This window comes from Calliphora vicina, chromosome 5 (assembly GCF_958450345.1).
Source record: "Calliphora vicina chromosome 5, idCalVici1.1, whole genome shotgun sequence".
In the NCBI taxonomy this organism is placed as follows: Eukaryota; Metazoa; Arthropoda; class Insecta; order Diptera; family Calliphoridae; genus Calliphora; species Calliphora vicina.
Genome location: NC_088784.1, coordinates 88394764 through 88421677, shown reverse-complemented (window position 1 = coordinate 88421677; position 26914 = coordinate 88394764). Strand labels below are relative to the sequence as shown.

At 29.5% G+C, this 26914-nt stretch overlaps 1 protein-coding gene across 1 annotated transcript; it reads left to right on the top strand.

Annotated features, from left to right (window-relative positions):
* Window positions 1–3640: 3640 nt before the first annotated feature.
* On the top strand, window positions 3641–4947 carry LOC135960477 (uncharacterized). Its single transcript, XM_065511776.1, has 2 exons — window positions 3641–4110; window positions 4503–4947. The coding sequence occupies exons 1-2, from the start codon at window positions 3761–3763 to the stop codon at window positions 4534–4536; spliced, it is 384 nt and encodes a 127-aa protein (XP_065367848.1). The 5' UTR covers window positions 3641–3760; the 3' UTR covers window positions 4537–4947.
* The last annotated feature ends 21967 nt before the right edge of the window (window positions 4948–26914 follow it).

Genomic DNA, 26914 nt, shown 5'->3' with positions numbered 1-26914 from the left:
AAATTTTTAACTTAGCACTTGAACCAATGAAAATAAAAGGTACGAAATAAAATATTTGTTATTTAGCTGGCGAAATATTAGAAGAATCGCAATTAATAATCAAAATTCGAACTTAGATTAAAGTGGAGTTGAATGTGATGGAGAATGTGATTTTGAAATGGTTGTCGAAAGTGATATTGAGTATGACATTTATAATGATTTCATTGAAATAGATGAAGGCCATGATCTTAAATATGTTATTAACCGCGTACGTAAATGTTGCAAAATATTTAATAAATCGAATGATAAACACAAATTTTGCAAACAAATGTTTTGTTTCAAGAAAAGCATGGAGTTCGTCTTATATATGATTTTGAACATCGTTGAACATATTTGTCTAACCTGGTAATAAACTTTTTGCGTATTTTTAAATGCGTCAATCATGCACTGCCTGAATTCAAATTAGCCAGGTTCACTGACAATGGTAACCAGTGTTGCCAGTTTAGCCTTTTTGAGGCTAAATTTAGCCTTTTTATTTACTCTTTAGCCTCGAAATTTTGGTTTTAGCTTCGTGGCTTTTTTCTAGCCTTTTCTTAATTTCAAAATAGCCTTTTTTGAAATTAAAAAAGGCTAAAAATTTCGAGACTAAAGAGTAAATAAAAAGGCTAAATTTATATTTGTGAACCATTTTCATTTTAATTCATTACTGATTTTCATTTAGCTTTTCAACATACTCAAGAATTGTGCAGTATTAAAAGAACAAATAACAATTGCCAATATCAAGTGGTTCAAAATTAAATAGAGAATTTTATATCTGAAAGCTTAAATGTCTAGCAAATTATCTTTCAAGACAAAATTGTTATTACACATTATATTCATCATTATATAATGGACAAGAGCCCCACAAACTCTTGAAGGCTTGTGATACTCGATGGCGATCAATAGCCGTTAAACGTCTTGTGGATCTATGCTTCGAGTTAAAACCCATTTTGTTTTAATTTCGTCAAACCAGCAATTCTAAAAGGCCAAACTTTTAAGTAATTAATACACTGATTATAATTTGGCGTACCATCTTTTTTTAAAACCAGTATTGCACAAAGTACAAAAAGTAAATAAATCATTTGCTGTTTTCTGATTTAAAATTCAAGGAATTTGATCCATTATCGTCGCCAATTGAAAATTGTTTAATGTTTTTGACACATTTTTTATACTAGTTTGATGAATGAGAGATAAAATAAAGAACGTTTTAATTAGTGAAGATTATGACAAAAATAATACGACAAATTAAACTAATTCAGCAATTGCGACAAAGATTACCATATGAAAACTCTACGCAAAATCAATTTTTTTTCCCGTTGATAATAAAGTAGTAAAACCAAAAAAAATATATTATGTCATCTTGATAGTGAAAAATTAAAGTGCTAATAAAATTACGAAGCTTAAGGCTCAGGGGCAGAATATATTAAACTACAAATGGACAAATATAGAACCAACAATGTCCATTTTCTGACATGGTTAATCTAGTATTTAACTTTTTAGTACTTCCTTTAAGTAAAGCAGATGAATTTTATGAACATATTTTCTAATTTTTTATTTAAAAATATATATAAACCAAAATTCTTAATTTATAATATTTTAGCTTTTTTTGGCTTTTTTTCTAAAGCGGTTTAGCTTTTTCTGGCCTTTTTTTGAAGCCAATATAGCTTCTTTTTTCGCCAGCTCCTGGCAACACTGATGGTAACAAACTTTGGACAGATTCCCTTTATTGTGTAATTCCCCAAGACCACTTTATTAAACAAAGATTCGGCAACGTTGGTAGAGCTTGATGTATAATACAATTTGTTATAAATAATTTAGAAATAGTGAATAATTAATTTACTAAAGAATTAGTTACTCAATTTAAAACCCGAATTAATGAACGACATAAAAAAGTTCTTGATACGTTTATATTTTATTTGAATTCAGGATCATATCGAACTAGCTCAAATTTTTTGAAGAATAGCTCCAAAACGGAAACTAAAGAGTTTACTAGTCAATTGTTTTGTCGATTGTTGGGCAATTAATCTGATCACAATATTTCTGTTGAAAATTTAATGATTGACTTTGTTTTCGAATGTTTTTTAACATTATCAATACTTGAATTGTTAACTTTAACGTTATTTTTTGTTTTTCTTTAACAATAAAATATTCAAAAACCTAAATCAAAATTTAATTTTTTAATTTTTTAAAAAAAATTAAATTATTCGAATAATTCGATTAATTTTAAACGTGTGATCGAATTATTCGAACAAGTTTAAATCTATTATTCGAATTATTCGTTTTATTCGAACAAGAGAAAAATCGAATAATTCGAATATCCTAGTATACACTGACTTTATAATTTCAAAATAAAAACGAAATACATACAAGCTATTTGAATTCAGTTTCTAAGATTTTCAAACATTTTTAATTTTGCTCATATTTCTATTAAATTTTCACCTCACAATCTTTCATTTCGTAGTTTATAAATTTGTTATTTTTATTTCATAATTATATTGTTTCATAATAAAAAATACTTTGCAAATTTTATTTCGAAATATTTCTTAATTCTGCACAGTGTCTTTTATCTTGAATGTAGTTGTGGCCAATTAAACTAAAATGAAACAATAATATTTTGTGTAAATCTAAGCATGCTTTGAAGCAAAAAATAATAACATAAAATAAAGACTTACTATTTATTATTTAGATTAAAAATATGTTACATTTAGTCATTCCCAGAAATATGTTGCAGGAAAACTAAATATTATTATTGTTAGTATAGTTGAATCAGTTGTTTATGAAATTCAGAATATTATAACTTATTTCAGTGAAAATAAGTGCATTATGAAACTATATTTTTTTTCATATTTGGGTTTTTAGAAATATTCATTCACTCATAAACATGTATATATGTTGGTATCTGTTCATTCATATTTATTTATATCCCAGCAGTTTTTAAAAATGAATGTATTCCTTTTAGACAGTAATTTTCACTAAAGTAAAATGACTTGCCCGACTCTAATTTATGTATATATTGCTACGTTTTTGCCTTTTAAAAATGGTGGTTTATTATAAATAAAATCTGTTTAGTAGTTTAAAATTGTAATAACTATTTATTTAAGTATTCTAATTTACATAACAACAGTTTAAATACTCACTCAGTGTTTTCATACAAATACACGTTTATAATTCGCAGAAATAAATTACACTTTATAATGTATAATACAGTTTGTGTTAACTCTAACTACACCTATGATAAACTAAGTTAATGGCTGCTACCTCTACCACTATTTATACACAGCGTCTTCTTCCTTCCAGTAGCTTCATGAATAATTGTATCGCACAAACTAGAATGTTCGAATTCTAAAGTTTTTTGCTGCTTAAACATTTAGTGTTGCCATACATACAATCACTGCTAATAACCGCGTGCTATCAACATTGTTGATAAGTAGAACCTTCTACTGATGGACATGTTTATAAACATGATAAATGTTACAAGCAATCGTTACAGACCGTTAAATTAAAATTGATATCGCAATTGGACCAGCTATCAGTCTCTTTGACCCTATTTAGGGTCAATTTCCTTTCCCGAAATCCACGTATATGTAAAGAAAACTTAACATAGTAACATAGCTAATTCTACAGGTGGCGCAAAAGTAATCCTCCTATCAGAAAATGCTATAAATTTTGCGATTGGCCCCTAATGTCAGTTCTGTTTTGACATTTGTGTAGTAAATACATGCGAAATACACGTTAATAGACAATGTTACGCCACACTGCTCCAGAACGCGGAATATTGCTGACTATTTATTTGACCAATAATCGGTCGGTGACTTTGGCACAACGTGAATTTCGTCGCAGATTTCCTGGCCGTCCAACGCCTACTGGTGAAACACTGCGACGTTTAGTCCCTCGCCTCGAAGAGACTGGCACAACACGAGATGCTGCCAGGCGTGGCAGGACCCGGAGTAGCCGTTCTGCAGAGAATATTGCTGCTGTAGCCGAGGATGTCATGGAAGCGCCGTCGACATCGACCAGACGACGTGCCACGCAAATGGGTATCAGTCGACGGTCTTTACAGCGAATTTTGGTACAAGATTTGAAGATCTTTCCGTAAAAAGTCCAGACGGTGCATCAGCTGTTAGCTGCTGACCGCCAATCGCGTCTAAAATACGCTCAAGCCATCCTTAATCACAACAAAGAGGAAGATGATTTTTCATCAAAAATAATCATGAGTGATGAGGCCCATTTCCATCTTAGCGGGTAAGTAAATAAGCAAAATTTACGCTGAAAATCCGTATGTAACCAACGAAGAGCCATTACACCCGCTCAAAGTCACAGTATGGTGTGCTGTTTTCGCTGGAGGAGTCATCGGACCTTTTTTCTTCGAAGACGTCGCGGGCCAAACGGTTACTGTGAATGGTGAGCGCTACAGAGCAATGATCAACGAGTTCTTTTTGCCGCAACTTGATGAATTGGGATTGGAAAACATGTGGTTCCAACAGGACGGTGCAACGGCACACACTACACGTGCCATAACCGATATGCTTAAGGATGCAATTCCCGGGCGCCTAATCTCCCGTTTTGGCGATTTGCACTGGCCAGCAAGATCGCCTGATTTGACCGCTCCAGACTTCTTTTTGTGGGGCTTTTTGAAGTCGCGGGTTTATGTCAACAAGTCTCAGACTCTTGCAGCTCTTAAATACAATATCCGTCAAGAATGTGAGGACCTATCGCCGGAAGTTTTGGCCAATGTGATGGAAAATGCCATAAAAAGGGCTCAAATGACAATCAACTGTGGCGGCGGCCATTTACATGACATCATATTCTCGACTTGATGTAAAAAAAACTAAAAGACCAAATAAAAATAATCCACAAGAAGAATCAAAGTTTTTAATTTTTTTTTTAATTACAGCCAAAAAACATCGGAAGTTTACTTTTGCGCCACCTTGTATAACCAGTTCTGACTCTAACTGATAAGTAAAATCACCCAAGAACTACTGGGTAATTGTATTAAATGCCGAAATACAAGTATTGAAAGTATTGCACAAACACATTAGTGTTCGAAACATTTTTTGATTATCATCGTGTTGCAAGCAGTTCATTGTATTCATATTTTTAAAATTTATTGATATCTATTGTTGTATGTAACAAATATGGTTATTTATTTTCATGTAATTTAGTTAATTGAACATATCGAAATAGTTATATTATTTAGGAAAATAAATTCAAATTTAGATAATATAAAAATAATAATGAAAGCTTTAGCACTTAATTAGTGCAACTAATTTACCTTAAGTGTTAGTGTACTTGTTAAACTTAAAATACAATTATATGTAATTTTAACTGAAGGGTACTTTTCTGAAGATTTCAAGCGAAGCCAAATATCTTGGCGTAATTTTGGACCCTAAGATCTCCTGGAAACGTAATGCTGAGAGTCAAATTAAGAAGGCATTATGTGCCTTCTATATATAAAAGAAAACCTTTGGGAAGAGATGTGTCTTAAACCATACATTGTACACTGGATGTACACCGCGGTCATAAGACCTATTTTGACCTATGGGGCTCTTGTTTGGTGGAGAGTGGTAGACACTAAGACTCACCTTTCTATTCTAAACAAGCTATAAAGATTAGCATGTCTTGTAATTACTGGCTCTATGAATTCCACCCCTCAGACCAGAGTAGAGACAATGCTAAATATAACTCCCCTTGATATATATATCAAATGCATTTCTGCTAAGTCTGCTCTACGACTTAAACAGTTGAGCGGACTGAAGCATGATCGCATTGGTCATGGCACCATCCGGGAAACGGTCTACAAAATAACTACACCAAAATTTGATAGAACATTTAAGATCAGAATACCGACAAGGGATTGGGCAGCGAACTCTATCCAAAGGGATGACGTGATCTCAATCTACACTGATGGTTCAAAAACAGAAAGAGGCACGGGCTCGGGAATATTCTCAGATGAGCTGGACGTTTTGATGTCTCTTCGATTACCCGATACCTGCACGGTTTTCCAGGCAGATATTTAAACCATTGATACAGCCGCGAGAAGACTCCGGGAACTGAATCTCGAAAATTGGACTATACATATCTACTTGGGCAGCCTTGCATCAATCAAGGCTCTTAACTCCAACGTGATTAGGTCGAAATTTCTTCTCAATTGAATCAAATTACTGGAACAACTGACACAACATCACGTCGAGTTGATATGAGTTCCAGGACATGAGGGCATCCAGGGAAATGAAGTACCTGATGAGTGCACAACCAATGCACTCATCAGACGTATCTGGACGTATCTCTTGCGCAAAGGGATATTCACACTCCGCTGGTGACAGTATCGAAATTGATACAGTGAGCCTCAAAAGTGAGTATACACCAAAAATTATTTGATTTTTTTTAAGATAATAAAAATTCTAAAATTTATCCATCATTTAAAATTTTAAAGTTTCGGTTTATTGGAGATTGGGTTGAATAATAGAATGGGCTTTGAGCGAAACGGAACTCAGGTGGTCAAATATCATCACTTGTGGAATATCCAGAATGCTCTGGCCCAATCTGACAGAGGATAGAAGTAGGACTCTTTTGTGTCTTAGTAGGAATTCGATTAGGCTTCTTACGGGTATAATTACTGGGCACTGTATGATTGGACAGATGTCGGAACGTATGTGTTACCCACGTTATAGCTATTGTAGAAGTTGTTTAGATGAAGAGGAGGAGGAATTGGTACAGCACCTTCTATTTGAATGCCCAGCCTTACAAGAGCATATACTACTACAACTTGATCTGGACTGTCTCAGAGATGTGTCACTAGTAAATATGATCAGATTTATTAGAAGTACCGACACACAGTGTTTTCATATAGGCAATGTACAAAAATAGAAGCAGTTATTGCAGACGAATACAAATTAGTAGAATATTACATTTTGGTAAGATTAAGAAAAAATATAATTCTTGAAAAAATCCGTGAATGGACACGGGTACCTCCCATATACCCTGAACATATAATTTTGTATAAAATTAACAGTTATACTCCTAGCATTTAAAAATTTGGTTATAATCCTTTTAATAAAGTTATTTTTGTTAAAATTAAATTTTTATTACAATCGCAGCACCGATTCGGGTGGCTGCCATACATCCTTTTCATTAAAAAACATATAAACCTGAATAAAATTATCAATTTTCAGAAATTATTGTTCTCTTATAATATCAGATTAATGTAGTTATTAACATTTCAATTCCAGAAAGGATTTACATAACTGCCATATATCCTTTTTTTAAAAAAAATACTGAGATATTGTATATATTTTCTAAATTCGGAAGGACGTTTGAAAATCGGGCCAGACCATTACTAGGAACCTGTACCGAACACAACTGATTCGTTTGAAGGGAACATTTGCCGAAAACCGCCCAGAATATTCGGCCAGAGATAAAACTCTAATATTTCATCATGCTTTATAGTTCAGACCTTGCCCCGTATTTGTTGCGATCTAAAAAGAACACTCTCCCTGTGATACTCCACTTTGGAACAGAGTATCCTATATTGGCTTGATTCGTTCTTGGCCTCAAAAGATGAACAGTTCTTTAGACCCGGAATCCATATATTTCCAGAAAGATGGAAAAAGATCATAGCTAACGATAGAGAGACGTTTGCCTTGATGTGCTGTACCAATCCATTAAAACTCAATTTTGAATTTTTTGCTTGTTACGCGTAATTACGCCCTTTTGCATTTCAGGTGACGAAATGCTTACGAGTTTTTGCACCTCTTCTCTCTCACTTGCTATGTATAGTAACTGGTTGTACGATTTTCTAAACTCTTTAGATCAAGGTCAACCATTTGGGAGTTGGTGTGTGGTGAAATTAAAATTTGTTCTACACTTTTAATTTTTTTTCCTTTTTTATATGAAAACTTTTCGGTTTTGGAAATTGTCGTTCGTTATTCTTCTTATTCTTCTTATTCTTCTTATTCTTCTTATTCTTCTTATTCTTCTTATTCTTTGAGTCCACCATATTCTTAAAATACTGCGAAGACATCTATTGTTGAAAGTCTGCAATTTTTGAACTATTTCCCTTGTGAGAAACCATGTTTTGCACCCATATAACAGGAAGGATTTTGCGCAGGCGTCAAATATTCTTAGTTTCGATGCAACTATGATTGAGTTTGACCTCCACACTTTACACAACATTGCAAAGCTGTCCTTAGCTTTTTTCAGTTGGCCTTATACGTCAAGTAGATACTCAAAACCAGTGTTGCCAGTTTAGCTTTTTTGAGGCTAAATTTAGCCTTTTTATTTACTCTTTAGCCTCGAAATTTTGGTTTTAGCTTCGTGGCTTTTTTCTAGCCTTTTTTTAATTTCAAAATAACCTTTTTTGAAATTAAAAAAGGCTAAAAATTTCGAGACTAAAAGTAAATAAAAAGGCTAAATTTATATTTGTGAACCATTTTCATTTTAATTCATTACTGATTTTCATTTAGCTTTTCAACATACTCAAGAATTGTGCAGTATTAAAAGAACAAATAACAATTGCCAATATCAAGTGGTTCAAAATGAAATAGAGTATTTTATATCTGAAAGCTTAAATGTCTAGCAAATTCTCTTTCAAGACAAAATTGTTATTACACATTATATTCATCATTATATAATGGATAAGAGCTCCACAAACTCTTGAAGGCTTGTGGTACTCGATGGCGATCAATAGCCGTTAAACGTCTTGTGGATCTATGCTTCGAGTTAAAACCCATTTTGTTTTAATTTCGTCAAACCAGCAATTCTAAAAAGCCAAACTTTTAAGTAATTAATATACTGATTATAATTTGGCATACCATCTTTTTTTAAAACCAGTATTGCACAAAGTACAAAAAGTAAATAAGTCATTTGCTGTTTTCTGATTTAAAATTCAAGGAATTTGATCCATTATCGTCGCCAATTGAAAATTGTTTAATGTTTTTGACACATTTTTCATACTAGTTTGATGAATGAGAGATAAAATAAAGAACGTTTTAATTAGTGAAGATTATGACAAAAATAATACGACAAATTAAACTAATTGAGCAATTGCGACAAAGATTACCATATGAAAACTCTACGCAAAATCTATTTTTTCCCGTTGATAATAAAGTAGTAAAACCAAAAAAAATATATTATGTCATATTGATAGTGAAAAATTAAAGTGCTAATAAAATTACGAAGCTTAAGGCTCAGGGGCAGAATATATTAAACTACAAATGGACAAATATAGAACCAACAATGACCATTTTCTGACATGGTTAATCTAGTATTTAACTTTTTAGTACTTCCTTTAAGTAAAGCAGATGAATTTTATGAACATATTTACTAATTTTTTATTTAAAAATAAATATAAACCAAAATTCTTAATTTATAATATTTTAGCTTTTTTTTGGCTTTTTTCTAAAGCAGTTTAGCTTTTTCTGGCCTTTTTTTGAAGCCAATATAGCTTCTTTTTTCGCCAGCTCCTGGCAACACTGCTCAAAACTGATCACTTCACTGATCACTTGCTCATTAACTGCAAACTGAGATGTGTTCACGTGTTTTCTTTTAAAAATGCTTCTAACCCCTTTCATGTTTACACAAATCAAGTTGTGCTCTTCTACTTTTAATAATAATTTTTGACAACTAACAACGATTTAAAACCAAAATATCGTTTTCCGTTTGGTTCTCTTTTTAATTAAAGTACCATGATCTAAAATTGTCCTCCATCATCTAAAAATCAAATTCTGAAAATGTTAGAAAAATCGTATAATATTTAGAGGTTGCTCATTTCATTTAAAGTTTCTACTGTTTTATTTCTTCTTTAAAGCTTTTAGTTTAATAATAATGATTTAAAAAATAATTTATTACTGTTGCATTCCTGAAGCAAACTTTCTTTAATTGTAATTATTAAAACAGCTTCACATACGAAACAACACACACTCATTTACACGTATAAGTACGGATAAACAATTACCCGTACAGGAAAAATATTGCAGACGCATAATGCACAGTGGATCAAAATAAAAATAAAATAAAACTTTTAAACACATCTTGAAATATTAATGGAAATATTTCGAAGCTGAGTTATCAAATAGGAGACAATTTTACATACAACTTTTAAATATTTAAAAGATAATTTACTTTGTAAATGTTATTTTACTTTTCTTTAAAAGAAACCACTGTGTAATATGAGAAAGTATTTATTAAAGAAAGTACAAGAGAGCGGATGAAAGTAATAATAAATATTTTATGAAAGCGAACATGTTTCTCTTGCTTTAGCCGTTGTTGTTGTTTTATTATATTGCTAAGAGGAATTTCATTAAAATAAACAGGTGTTGAAAAATATTGAGATTAATTTCTTTGACAGTTGAGTGCAAAAAAAAATGTAAAATTATAAAATAAAAACAGCACTCCATAACTGCTTAAAATTGCTTATAGTAAAAGAAGTACATAAAGTAACATTTTTCCATAAATGTTAAAAACTCTTACTCAATTACTCTATTATAAAAGTAATATGTTTCGATTTTCATTGGAATACACTAGAATACAAGGTGTTTAATGGTTAATGGATTTCTAAAATTTAAATTTTTAATACAAAATGAATTTTAATTTTGAAAGAAAATTATTTATTTCGAAAATAAATGTTCAATTTCGAAAATAAATGTTCAATTTCGAAAATTAATTTTCTTAGTCTATGTATGAAATTTTAATTTCGAAAGAATATTAGCAATTTCGAAATAATTTTGAAAATAAATTTTAAACTTTGAAAATAAATTTTCTAATATAAATTAACGAAGTTTTAAAATTTTAATATACATATAGATACTTAATATATTTATATTGTATAGACATTTTCATTTGAAATTTCGAATATAAATTTTGAAAAATATATCGAAAATAAATTTTCAATACATAATGAAATTTAAAACAAATAAAAAATTTATAAAAAAAAATTAAATTTTGAATAATTTTAATTGAAAATATTTAATTTCGAAAAAAATTTTAAATTTTTACTTACAAAACTAATTACCTATCCATTACATATTTTTAGTTACGAAAATAAATTTTTAATTTCGAATTATTAAATTCCGAAACAAAAGTTCAACAATAAATTTAAAAATCTCAAGAAAAATGATATATTCAATTTCGAATAAAAATTTTATTTTTTAAATATCAAAAATAAATTTGAAATTTCTAACAAATTTTAACAAGAAATTTTCAATTTCGAATAGAAAATTTTAACTTTGAAAAGACATTATTGTTTCAAATAGATATTATGAATATAAATTTTCAACACCGAATAGGAATTTAAAAAAAAAAATATATTTTCGAGATGTGATCGAAGAGAATTTTTTATATAAAGAACATATTTTGATTTTAGATTTCGAGTAAAATATGAACGAAACTTTAATTACGAATAGAATTTTGAAAAATTTTTTGTAATTTCGAGATAAAAATTTAAAAAAAAGTTTTAAATATTGAATTGAAATATTAACCTTCGAAATGAATTTAATAATTTTTTTTTAAAAATTTTAAATTTCGAAAAAAAATATTTGAATTTTCATTTTTCTGATAGTGACGTAAATTTTGAAAAGTTTTAAACTTAAATTTTCAATGTCCATTAGAAATTTTTAATTTCGAGTTGAAATTTTATATTCCGAAACTAAATTTTAAACTTCAACAATAAATTTAAAAATTTAAAATAAATTTCAAAAAAGATTTTTTAATTCCGATATAATTTTCTATTAAAAATTCTTAATATCTAATTAAAGTTTTGGTTTGTTGAATTTCAAATCATTTATATTATAGAAGTAAGAAAAAACATACACAATTTTAAATAGAAATACTGAATTTTTTTTATAGAAAATTTGAATTTCAAATATTTTTTAATTTCTACATTTGAAAGCATTTTAAATTTCAACTAAAAATTTTGAATGGAAATTTAAAACCTATTATGTTGCTACGATTTAAATTAAAATTTTCAAATACGAGTGGTAATTTTCAGCTTGAAATATATTTTTTTAATTACAAATAAAAGTTTTAAATGTCAAAAACAAACTTTAAATTTTAGATAGATTTTCAATTTCAAATACAAACTTTCCATTTCAGAAAGATATTTTCAAATTCATATAGAAATTTTTAATTTCGAATAGAAAAGTTAAATTGTTAACTGATTCGTTTTCGACAAAAAATATCAATTTGAAATTCTGAATTATCAATATTTTTTTAATTTCTATTGAAAAGATTTCTATTTACAAATTCGAATACCTATTTAGGGTATTCGAATTATTCGATTTCTATCTTGTTCGAATAAAACGAGTAAGAGATTTTAACTTGTTCGAATAATTCGATCTCAAGTTTAAAATTAATCGAATTATTCGAATAATTAAAATTTTTTTAAAAATCTAAAGAATGAAGTTTTGTTGTCGGTTTTTTAATATTTTATTGTTAAAGAAAAACAAAAAAAACGTTAAAGTTAACAATTCAAGTATTGATAATATTAAAGAGCATTCGAAAGCAAAGTCCATCATTAAATTTGCAACAGATATATTCTGATCAGATTAACTCCCGAACAATATACAAAACAATTGACTAGCAAACCCTTTAGTTTCAGTTTTGGAGCTATGCTTTAAAAAATTTGAGCTAGTTGGACATGATCCTGAATTCAAATACAGTATAAACGTTTTTATGTTGTTCATTAATTCGGGTTTTAAATTGAGTAACTAATCCTTTAGTAAATTAATTATTCACTATTTCTAAATTATTTATAACAAATTGTATTATACATCAAGCTCTATCAACGTTGCCGAATCTTTGCTTGGGGAATTACACAATAAAGGGAATCTGTCCAAAGTTTGATATCATATTAGTGAACGTGGCTAATTTGAAGTCAGGCAGTTCATGTTTGACGCCTTTACAAATACGCAAAAAGTTTATTACCATGATAGACAAGATGTTCAACGATGTTCAAAATCATGTATAAGACGAACTCAATGCTTTTCTTGCAACAAAACGCTAGTTTGCAATATTTGTGTTTATCATTCGATTTATTGAATATTTTGCAACTCTTACGTACGCGGTTAATAACATCACTTATATACATATATTTTAAGACCATGGCATTCATTTATTTCAATGTAATCATTATAAATGTCATCCTCAATACCACTTTCGATGACCATTTCAAAATCACATTCTCCATCACATTCAACTCCACTTTAATCAAAGTTAATATTTTGATTATTAATTGCGATTCTTCTAATATTTCGCCAGCTAAATAACAAATATTTTATTCCGTACCTTTTATTTTCATTGGCTCAAGTCCTAAGTTAAAAATTTTGAAAGATTTGTTTTTAGAATTGTAACTTCTTGCAGTAACATTTATATATTTATAGAACGAGCTATCGGAACACTCATCTACAGTGATCGAAATTCCCTTTGTCTTTAGCTATTTGTCGAATTTCAGAAACAATACAATCTTTGTGAGTCTTTATTACTTATTTAAATTGAAATTATGAAAAATTTTAATCAATTTAATAAATTTAAATATATATGACCATTTATTCGTTTTATTCGATTATTCTTCATAAAATTGTTCGAATTATTCGTTATTCGAAAATGGCCATTTTTAAATTGTTCGAATAATTATTCGAACTATCATTAGTCGAATGAATACCCTACTATTTACTATACAATGTCCAATTAAGTCTATTGCAATTTTAAATTAAAGTTAAAATTTCGAATGGAAATCTTAAATATTGTTTTTTACATTTGATTCGAATATAGTTTTTAAATTCTAAAAAGTAATTTAAATTATAATAGAAAGCTTTGAAATTGAAATTTCTAAATAAAAATTTTTAGTTCTAAATATAAACTTTTAATGTCAAATAGCAATTTTCAATTTAACTTAAACTTTTTAATTCAATTTCGAATAGAAAGTTTAAAATTTAAATTTGAAAATAGAATATTCGTAATGAATTTGAACAAGTAAAATTTCGTAATGAATTTGAACAAGTAAGAAAGTATGGTCGGTCAAGCCCGACCATATAATACCCTACACTAAGTAAAAGATCAAAAACATTTTTCTTTTAAAATTTCAATAATTTATATTTTTGAGTGATTTTCGGAAGTGGGCCTTATATGGGGGCTATGACCAATTATGGAGCGATCACCATGAAATTAGGTAGTGTGATTTATGTCTATATGAAAGTTTACTATGTTGAATTTTGTGTGTATACCAACATTTTTAAGAGACTTATGCATGTTAAAGTGATTTTTGAAAGCGGGTCTATATGGGAGCTATGACTAATTATGGACCTATCGTAACAAAATTTGGTAAAATGAATTTTGTATATATAAAACTTATTTGGAGTGAAATTTGTGGAGATGCATATATAAATTAAACATTTATGACCGATAAAGTCCAATTTCGGGAGGACATTTGTATGGGGGCTAGGTGAAATAATGAACCGATTTCAGCCAGTTTCAATAGGCTTGGTCCTTGGGCCGAAAAAATAATATGTACCAAATTTGATCGAAATATCTTCAAAATTGCGACCTGTACTCTGCGTACAAAGTTTACATGGACAGCCAGCCAGCCAGCCAGCCAGCCAGCCAGCCAGCCAGCCAGCCAGCCAGCCAGCCAGCCAGCCAGCCAGCCAGCCAGCCAGCCAGCCAGCCAGCCAACCAGATAGACGGACGGACGGATGGATCGTTTAATCGACTCAGAAAGTGATTCTAAGTCGATCGGTATTCTTTAAGGTGGGTGTTAGACTAATATTTTTGGGCGTTACAAACATCTGCACAATAATTCGAACATTTTTATTAAAAATTTATATTTCAAATAAAAAATTTATATTTAAAAATTTGAAAATTTTTATTTAAATTCTAATATTTTTTTATTCAAATTTGGAAATTGATATTTGAATTTAATTTTTTTTTTCAATTTTAATTTTTATTCGAAACAATTTCAATTTTGAATAAAATTACATATTATGTTTTTAATAAAAGTTTTTAATTTCGAAAAAGAATGTTTTTTACTTGCAATACAATTTCATGAATACTAATAGAAAATATTAATATTTTAATTTCGAATTGAAATTGTTACTCTTGAAAAAAGTGTTTTGAATTCGATCATAAAAATTGTAGTGTCTCTATAATTCGAACAAGCAAGTATGTAATGTCATCACTTGAGAACGGCTGGAGCGATTTGGCTGATTTTTTCTTTATTCGATTCGAAATTTTCAGGAGATGGTTTGTAAAGAAAAAAAATTTAAAACTTCCGGGTAAAACTCGGAAATTTTTTTTTTGTGAATCCAGTCAACTGTAATAAAAAAGCTCCCTAAAGTATGCAGTACAAATTTTGATTTTTTATTTGCAAATAAATAAGAACAGGCTGGTGTGTGTGGGTTGGAGAAACTTGAAGAACTAACATTAGTAAATGCTACCGGGCGAAACCGGGGCGATCAACTAGTTTATTATAAAAATATAAAGTAATTGTTTGTTTTATTGTTACTTTTGCCTTCTTTGGATAATTATTTTATGAATAAGTACTGTTGCCGGTTGCGCTCTAGCGTTTTTAGTTTTCGCTGTTTTTCTTTAGTATGTCTTCTGGCAAATTTTGTTGTAAGTTGTTGTAATTAAAAACTTTTAACAATTTGTTTAATGTGCACAACACTGGCAGTTGTAGTAATAGATGCTGTAGCAACCAGCCCGGCTACCATCAAGTACTCTACCAAATGTTTAGAAAAACAAAAAATAATTAAGTGCAATTTTTAATGTACCCCCTTTGCTTATCTCCTTCTACTTCTCTCTTATTCATAGGTTACAAACAATTTATGTGTGAAAATATTAACCGCAAAGTGCAGAATGTCGAAACAGACAAACACTTACATACTTATTTTAACAGAAAACAGCTAAATGACTTCAATCATATTCAGACAATTTGATCTGTTTTGTTTTATTTAATTTTATTACATTTTTTACCTCATCTGCTTAATTTGCCTTCCAACCTCTTCTTTGCTGCTCTCAAATTAGCTGCCAGTTTAGAACATTTTAATACTTAAATTTATTATTTGAAGAATGTTATAAAGAAAAAACAACACCAGCTAGCATACAAGCATAAAAGCTGAGTTTATGGCAAAAGTAATTAATTGAAAAAAGTGCAATTAATCAAGTACATTAAATGAGTTTATTACTGGCAACTTTTTTTTATTTCTTTTCGTTTTATTATTCTCTAGATATCAATTAATTTTCACTTAAACTTTTCCGCGAATTAATTTAAAATAGTGAAGATATTAATGTGAATTGTTGAATTAAACAGAAGGCTTCAAAATGGATTAACACAATTGTTTTAAATGGAAGCTATAAATAGTATATTTAAAAATAATTATTTATAGTACATATATCATTCATTCCACAGTACATCACACAAAAATTTAGCTTGAGTCTTCAGATCTTGTTAAATTTTGGTTTTATAAAGTTTATAAATTCATATCTTATAAAGCGCTATTCCAATTCGGTTGATTATGAAAAAATGTGAAAGATTATTATGTCCTATTTAAATTATATAAATAAAAGGTCTTCCAATAGGGACTTCCGAACTTTGATAGTTGATAGCTGCCATATTGTTGATGCTACATCTGTCAACTTGGCTGTGGTTTATTCAGTTTAATTTTCCATATCACCATGAACGAAGAAATTCACCATTAGATGATAAAATTGTTTTATTAAAATGTCGATCCAGGGGCGATGTTGGGTACCTTCGACATGTAAAATTTTTAGACACGTGCCATGTTTTTGTTTCCCATCCCTTCTCAAAGATATATTTTTGGAAAGCGCTCGGATAGGTCTTAAAAAAAACGTGCTTGCGTGTGCTATTTATCTCTTATAAATTCTGAGTTATAGGCATTTGAAAATTAAAATTTAAAAATTTTGCCAATCTTTGGTCCGAATTTTTAAAAATATAGGCCGTAATTTTGGACCGAATGGACTCGAATTTTTTGGTTATTTAGACAATTAAATTGCAAATAACATACAAACGAATTTTTAAAAAAAAAAAAAAAAAACAAACACAATCTGCGAAGCGTTTTGCTTGTCTGCAGTTACACCCAGAGTCTCTGGCGGGAATCGAACCAGCAACCCTCAGAGTAATAGTTCAGCACACTATCGAATGTTCTATCAGAGCAACATCAATTATGGATCTAAAAATAAACGATTTTCAATTTAAATATTCAAAAAATAGTTGATTTTTGCTTTTTTTGGACAAAAAGGTGACTTCACTCTTTTTTTTATTAAAAAAAACTTTCTTTAAGAAGATATAACAATTTTATATTTTTCTATAAGGTATCTCTACGGAGAACATTTTGGTGTAAAAAACATGTCCCATTTTTTAAAAATGTCGCCCCTACGTCCTTCGGAATTTGATCAATTTTTTATCAAAATTTCAACTTTGCGCCACATGTTCTAAAATCCCAAAGTTGCAATCAAAAAACGGAAAGCACCTTTAGAAACCTTGTTATATTCCCCAAGGTATTGTGGGTTCCCTTGAAATTGGATGGGTAACAAAGAATGGCACGTGTTTAGAAATTTTACACATCGAAGGTACCCCACTTTGAGGCCCCAGAGCGCCATCCCTGGAGCATTTGTAGGGCCTTTTCTAATAACTTAAACTAGAATACTCCTTGGCAATGCCCAAGTCAAATTTTATCCCGATTGGACTTGCCGATTTATTTCCAAAAAAATTTGATTCTGCCCCACTGTGCAAAGTTTTGCGAGTTTCTCCTATTTTACAGTGAGGGCCATTTCTGGATGATTGGGAATGTCAACAAACAAAATTGTCGAATTTGGGATGCTACCAATCCACATGAGATTCGAGAGTGTCCAATGCACTTCGAAAAAGTAAGTGTTTTGAGGATTTTGGACTTCTTTGAGAACAACTTTGGCCAGGCTATCACAGTCAATGGAGAGCGCCATAAGTGGATGATTACCAATTTATTTTGCCTTAATTGGATGATATTGATACCAATTACAGGACGGCGCTATGTACCATACAACTCATACCACATTGGACATTCTACACAAGCATTTTGAGGATATAGTCATCTCACGAGGTTCTGGGGTTTTCTTAAGTTAAGATCTATGCAAATAAGCTAGAAACTACAGCGGCTCACGAAGCCAATATAACACATGCCATTGGTCAAATTCGGCCTGATATGTGCGCTAGAGTCATGTAAGATATGCGGATATTTGCTCGATGTTATGTTCTATACATATTGTCATCGTTAGGAATATCAAACGAATAAAAAATGTCTATGATATTTCACACACACCTTGTTTAATTTAAAGATTGTAAGCGCTTAATAAAGACCCTTTATTAAAATATTCCTTTCTATTTATACAATTTATAGAGAACATAATAAACTTAAGACATGAATACATAAACTTATACTTTTTGTCGATAATTCAAGTTCGAAAAACTTGAATTGGCTATCGAAATCTATGATATTTCTCATCCAAGAACGAATCAAGCCTATTTCGGATACTCTGTACTGAAGTGTATCCAATAGAGGGAGCTTTTTGTATCTACCGAAATAAATATTATTCCGAAGGAGCAATGTTTGGTCTATAAACCAGGTGAGACAATTCTTTCCAACCACTTTTTTCTAAATAGTTTTTAAAAGGTTTGCAACATAAGGCCTAGCGTTGTCATGATGGAATATTACGGTTATTCCATCATGAAACGCCCGCATATTCTGGGCGTTTCTTGGCCAAAGATCGCTTCAAATATATCAGTTGCGTTCCGTACAGGTTCCCTGTGAAGGTCTTGGCAGATTTCAGCAGCTCATAATATACAGAACACTTTTGCTCCCACCGAATCCAGAACATTACTATAACGGCATGAATATTTGGCTTTGGAGTCGATTCGGCTGGTTGGCCGGTTTTCAAGTACGATCTCTTACGTTTCCGGTTATCGTAATGGATCCATTTTTCGTCGCAAGTAATGATTCGGTACAAAAATGATGCAAAATCGTCAATCAAAGTTTCTCGGCTTCAATTCGTAGGTTACCAAATTTCCCTTCCTGCTGCTTGCAAACGTTTTGAAATTGTTGACTGAGTAGCTTCAATTGACTTTACATGTTCTTGTTGGGCGTTGCTACACGTTCAACATATATTGACCGCGATCCAGTATCGCGATATTTATTGAACGTGTAGCATGCGGTATTGATGAATCGCGATCCAAATTGCGTGATCCATTAAGGCACTGCTACACGTTCAATATATATTGTGATATTTGGATCGTGATCCATTGTAAGTACACTGCTACACGTTCAATACATATTGACCGCGATCACGCAAAATAAGGTTATTCTGCGATTTGGATCGCGATCCATCAATACTGCATGCTACACGTTCAATAAATATCGCGATCAATATATATTGAACGTTTAGCAGTGCCCTTACAATGGATCGCGATCCAAATATTACAATATATATTGAACGTGCAGCAGTGCCCGTTGGGTTCAACATTCCGATAGATGAAAGTACTTCAAACATCTTTCATGAAAATTACTTTCCTTTAAATTAAAATTAGCTGGGAAATTCTGATTTTTTTTTTTACAAAAAAACGAACAATATCATATTCTTAAACAAAATATCATGAAGAATTGAACTGCTTTTTACCAATCAGCAATCATGGATGGCTATGCCCATGCAATTTGAAATGTTTTACCAGTAACTGCAGTAAAAAAAATCATTCCTACATGTGAAGTGGCGTATTGATAATGATTTTTTAATAAAAAAAAAAATTAATGTCTGATTTCGAATTTGTCAGTTTAAAAACATCATTTTAGAATTAGCAAAGAAAATTTATCCAGGTACCATTATGTTTAACAATGTGCTGCAATACATATTCGAAATTTAGCCGTTTTGGTACATGTTTTTGTCCTTCTGTAGAAAAAAACATATTTCTTTATTAATTCTTTATTTTTATAATGAATTTTTTTTCTCATTAAAACTATTTTTAAAATAAAGTACCAAAAAGATGGATAAATTTTACGAACGAATTTCAAAAAAGAGCCAAAATCCAATTCACATTTTTTAGAAATTCAACAGTTCCATTTAAATTTAAGTCCTGAGATATGGTATAGAAAAAAATTATCAGTAGTTCCGTGTTTACCCATTAATACAGACACAATTTTTCAATAAGATCGGTGGAGAATTCTCTGAGTTAAAGGGGATAGACCTAAGCTTTCTTTTGAGGAAAAATAATTTTAAAAAAGGTCCCATTTTGGAAAAAAGTCAAAAATTGTATGTCATGAGTTACAAAATATTTATTTTGATAGACATCCCACTCGCATCCCACTAAGCAACCAAAAAGTTCTTCAAAGAAAAGACCTAAGCTTTCTTTACAACAAAAAAAGGTACTGCTGTCAAAGAGTCGGACTACTTGTCATACTTTGTTTTAAACATTTAGTATTTTTTTATAACGAACTATTTTTTTCTAAAAACTTGTTATATAAGTATTCAGTTTCAATGTACAGTAATCTAAAGTCCTCACATACTTAAATATTTCTCTACAAAAATGTCCCCTTTCATTGTGTTTTATTTATATTCTATTTACATAATTTATTTCCATTTCCCAACCATTATACACAACATCGTATTAATATTTGTTTAATTCTTTATTTTCATATTAATTTCCTCTACATAATTTATTTATCTGCAACTTTTAGTTTCGCAGAAAGCGCTGAAGGAAGTATTGTACAAAAATTGAGAATTTGTTGACAAGTCAAGTTTTCCATCGTATTTAATTTTCTTTATTGTTGTTTGTTGTGATAACCTACATCATCAGATGGGAGGAGGGTATTATGAATTTGTGATAATGTTTGTAATGACCAAAAGTAATGGCTTATATAACAAGTGATCAAAGCCGATCACTGGTATAGATGGTTTAATGACCTGTCTATCCAACTGTGTGTCTGTGTAAAACTTGGGGTAAAAGTACAGAAAATGTTATTAAGTGAACTTTATTTGAACCAAGGACAGAATCTATTGGAAATTGATGTACGGACAATGCTAGATCGTCTTAGAATCATATGAGGCCAACAGTCCCCATACAAGGTATCCCTCAAAAAATAACTGAATTCGACATTCGTGTCGTTTACAGATAAATAATTATTTAGAAGAACATTAACTATATAGAAAAAACTATTTTTTAAACCGTTTCAATTCAAATATATATCACATATTGAACTGGTTTCAATTAACTTATAATTGAATCATGTATTCATGTGCTCAAAACCAAATTTTCTGATATCTTCTATTGAATTTTGAGTTTTGAATTTGATAATTTTGACAATTGAATATACAATTTTCGTTATTGGTTGAACTTTAAATACAAAAATTATTGAATAGATAATTTTCGTAATTGAAAACACATTTTTGTTATTTTTTGTGTTTTCAATTACGAAAATTATCTATTCAATAACTTTTGTATTTGATGTTCAACCAATAACGAAAATTGTATATTGAGTTGTCAAAATTATCAAATTCAAAACTCAAAATTCAATAGAAAATATCAAGAAATTTTGTTTTTGAGCAAATGAATACTTGATTCAATTATGAAATAATTGAAACCAGTTCAATATGGGATAAATGTTTGAATTGAAATATAATTTTTTCTGTGTACTTAATTTTATGTATGTATATCAAGCAAAAAACTAAAATTTTGTGAAAATGAGGGAACTTACTTAATTGTGAATAAATTCGAAAATAATCAATTGATATTTATGATCGATATCTCATTTTAAATAGAATGAGGAAAATGTTTTTAAAATTCAATTAATCAAAACTAGAACATTTACTACTCAATTTTATGTAAGTATATCAAACAAAAACTACAATTTTGTGAAAATAAGCGAATTCACTTAATTAAGAATAAGATCGGAAACAATCCATTGGTTTTTATGCTCGATATCTCATTTTATTCCTATTATATGTGGCTTTGCGATAAAGTAATAAACCTGAACAATTTCTTCCGTTTTAGATTTTTCATGATTTTTTTAAATCAAAAAAATTTTTTATTTTCACCTAAAAATATATTTTTTGCTTAAATTTATTATTAGAACTCCGAAACTACTGAGCCGATTAAAACTTAATATATACATGAAAATTTCTACATAGCATAAGGAAAATGTTTTTAAAATTCAATCAAACGAAAGAAGAACATTAACTACTAAATTTTATGTATATCAAACAAAAAACTAAAATTTTGTGAAAATGAGCCAATTCACTTAATGAAGAATAAATTTTAAAAGAATCCATCGCTTTTTACGATCGATATTTCGTTTTGTTCCTAATACATGTGGCTTTGTGAGATATCAATAAAACTGAACAATTTCTGCAGTTTTCGATTTTTAATAATTTTTTTAAAACAATTTGTTATTATAACTCGGAAACTGCTGAGCAGATTAAAACTCAATATATCCATGAAAATTTGTACATAGCATAAGGAAAATGTTTTTAAAATTCAATTAATCGAAAAAATAACATCAATTTTATGTATATCAAACAAAAAAGTAAAAGTTTGTGAAAATGAGGCGAATTCACTTAATTGTGAATAAATAAGAAAAGAATCAATCGATTTTTATGACCTATATCTCATTTTGTTGCCATTATAAGCGGCTTTCCGGCAAATTAATAAACCTGAACAATTTCTGCCTTTGTCGGTTTTTCATGATTTTTTTAAAACAAACAAATTTTCTATTTTCACCCAAAAATATATTTTTTGCTTAAATTTATTATTAGAACTCCGAAACTATTGAGCCGATTAAAACTCAATATATATATGAAAATTTGTACATAACATGGGGAAATGTTTCCAAAATTCAGTCAATCGAAAGAAGAACATTAACTACTAAATTTTATGTATATCAAACAAAAAACTAAAATTTTGTGAAAATGAGCCAATTCACTTAATTAAGAATAAATTTGAAAATAATTCATCGATTATTACGATCGATATTTCGTTTTGTTGCTATTACATGTGGCTTTCTGATAAATCAATAATTTTGAACAATTTCTGCAGTTTTCGATTTTTATTAATTTTTTTAAACAAAAAAAATTTATATTTTCTCGTAAAAAATATATTTTTTGCTTCAATTTGTTATTACAACTCGGAAACTGCTGAGCCAATTGAAACGTAATATATATATGAATATTGTACATAGTATGAACATAATGTTTTTTAAATTCAATCAATCAAAAGAAAAACATTAACTACTGAATTTTATGAATATCAAACAAAAAACAAAAATTTTGTGAAAATGAGCCAATTCATTTAATTAGGTATATATTCGTAAATAATCTTTCGATTTTTATGACCGATAACTCATTTTGTTTCTATTACTTGTGGCTTTGCAAATATGAAATAAATTGGAACAATTTCTGCCATTTTCGATTTTTCATGATTTTTTTAAAACAAAAAATTTTTCTATTTTCAGCTAAAAATATATTTTTTTGCTTCAATTTGTTATTATAACTCGGAAACTCCTAAGCCAATTGAAACATAATATATATATGAAAATTTATACATAGCATGAGCAAAATGTTTTTAAAATTCAATCAATCAAAAGAAAAACATTAACTACTCAATTTTATGAATATCAAACAAAAAACAAAAATATTTTGAAAATGAGCCAATTCATTTAATTAAGTATATATTTGCAAATAATCTTTCGATTTTTATGACCGATAACTCATTTTGTTCCTATTACGTGTGGCTTTGCGACTATGAAATAAATTGGAACAATTTCTGCCATTTTCGATTTTTCATGATTTTTTAAAACAAAAAATTTGATATTTTCACCTAAAAAATATATTTTTTTGCTTCAATTTATTACTATAACTCCGAAACTGCTGAGCGTATTGAAACATAATATATGAACGGATTAAGGGTTATGTAAATCTCAACTTTTCTAGGCTTATATTAATAACATCGGACTAACCCTTTTTAAGTTATCATTAATTATGTGGAGAAACGTCTAAAAAAACATTTATAATTTTACTTAAAATTTTTTTTTAAAAAAAAACCTCTACATAGGATTTAAAATTTGGTCCATATTTGTACTACTGGAACCAAAATACATCAAAGTTGTGTAGTGGTTTAAAAATCCTTTAAAATTTGTTCGAGTTTGTTGCCTTGTGTATTCGATCATGTTCCCCCTGGTGGCTAAGAGCGCCAACCATTTGCTGTAGAAAAATTGTTAGTGTAGTGTATCATGTGGTCGTACATGCCAGACTGCATTTAGTTTCTTATATGTTTTTCTGTTGTTCTTTTTTTTATGTTTTTGTCTTAAAGTATGAACATGAGAACATTTTAAAGTTTTTTGAAAAGCAAGGGAAATAATTGGAATGGTGCTGTGGCGATGGTTGTAGCGGTATTGTTGTTGTTTTTGTTGTTGTCAGTATACTGCTCTTGTTTAACAAATAATGAGACAGGATGTGATGTATCGTTAAAATTCAAAATATGAACAATACAAAATTAACATAACAAATCATGTGTGTGTGAGCGCGCTTTTATGTACTATGAGTACGTGTTTGTGTGTAAGCATGTGTTGTATATGGGCAATTCCATATGTCATCATACGTGACATTTGTACGCCTATAGAGTGGAATAGATTTTGAAAAAATAAGAGTTTCTGAAAATTAATTTGGTCTTTATGTTCCATTCAGAGGGTACTATATTTTTAACAAAAATAATAAGGTCTTTCGAAAAATTGTTAGCCAAAATATCGAGCGAAGTAAGGGTATATCAAACGTGACATAAAACGTAAGTGAGGTATATGTAGAAATATGCGAAAATTTGCGAATCGTTTCCTTGACAATCCGTCATATTTAAATAAAAAACAATCTTTGGATGATTTTATAATAAATAAAATTTAATATCGCACGTGACATACCGTACGCGACAAATTTTTCTCCTATAGTAAAACAATATATATTCTGTAAATAGATGTATACAAAAACTAAAAAAATAAATAGAAAATGTATATTCGGTTCCAATATACAATCAATCAGAGTAAAATTCATTTCATACTACATGCTTAGTTTTCGCCACTATTTTAGCCTAAAAAAAACTAATTAAATTAAAAATTTAAATATAGTTAGTTTAAACTATTATTTTTGCCCTTAAAATAATGTAATAAACTCTAAATACTTTCACATTTTAGTGTAATTTCTTGTTTTTTCATTCGTGGTTGTCATTCTCATGGAATTGCCCATATGTATGGAAGTACTGGTTAATTTAATATCTGCAGTGTTGGCATGAGTAAGACTATCTGACAATGTACGCGTAAGAATATGTAGGAAAACTGCTACATAAAGAGTATATTTGCTACAGCAATGGAAGAAAGAACTTTTGCATATTTAAGTACACCAGAGACTAAATTTCTCAATTGAAAACTTTGGATAATTCAGTATCATTGAAATGAATGAAAAATTATAAATTTTTGAAAAGCCAAAATGCTGTCAGCCAACTTAATCTAGAGAATAAATTAAATCACTTGTATATCGAGGCTCAGATGTTTTTGTTTACTTATAGTTGATGATAAATGATGCTTGAAATAATCTTATCTACACGGAAAGATATTAATATTTTTTAAGGTTTCAATACAATATGTAGGAATTTTAAATCGTTTAAACTATGAGTCAGAATTTTTGTCATATTTTTATTTTAATTTTTTCAACATCTCTGGTATTTTTTGAGGATAAAACGCAAATAAGACACCAACAAAATTACTTCAATATCTCCCACAGTTTCTTCGTAACTGTTATACAAATTTTGACAATTTTGGAAAAAACTTATTTTTTCCCATATTTTGAAGAATGTTTGAATGTTATTAATTTTATAAAAAAGCTTATAATTGTAAATATACCTCGAAGGTTTTACTAAAATCGGACAATGCTAGCCCTTAAACTGTGAAGGTCAAAGGTCAAATCATGCAATATTTGAGATATCTATTAAAATATTATATATTTTTTCCAAAATTTACTATAACAACTGGAAAGAACGCATTTGTGGTAAAAAACACATTATATTTAAAACCATGAAACTTTTATTAGAGCTAAACAAAACTTGAATATTATTGAAAGTTAACCTAAAAAATGTGTATTATAAATCTGTAAATCATTCCTTGTTAAACACGGCAACAATTTTATTTTCATGCTTTTGAAGCGCTCTATTTATACCCTACACCACCATAGTGGGGAGTCTAACACCCACCTTAAAGTATACCGGTCGACTTAGAATCACTTTCTGAGTCGACTAAACGATGTCCGTCCGTCCGTCTGGTCGGCTGGCTGGCTTGTAGTCCATGTAAACCTCGCAAGGTCGCAATTTTGAAGATATTTCGATCAAATTTGGTACATATTATTTTTTCGGCCCAAGGACCAAGCCTATTGAAACTGGCTGAAATCGGTCCATTATTTCACCTAGCCCCCATACAAATGTCCTTCCGAAATTGGACTTTATCGGTCATAAATGTTTAATTTATAAATGTATCTCCACAAATTGCGCTCCAAATAAGTTTTATACATACAAAATTCATGTCACCAAATTTTGTTACGATCGGTTCATAATTAGTCATAGCTCCCATATAGACCCGCTTCCAAAAATCACTTTAACGTGCATAAATCGCTTAAAAATGTTGGTATACTCATAAAATTCAACATAGTAAACTTTCATATAGACACAAATCACACAACCTATTTTCATGGTGATCGGTCCATAATTAGTCATAGCCCCCATATAAGCCCCACTTCCGAAAATCACTCAAAAATATAAATTATTGAAATTTTAAAAGAAAAATGTTTTTGCACTTTTACTTGGTGTAGGGTATTATATGGTCGGGCTTGACCG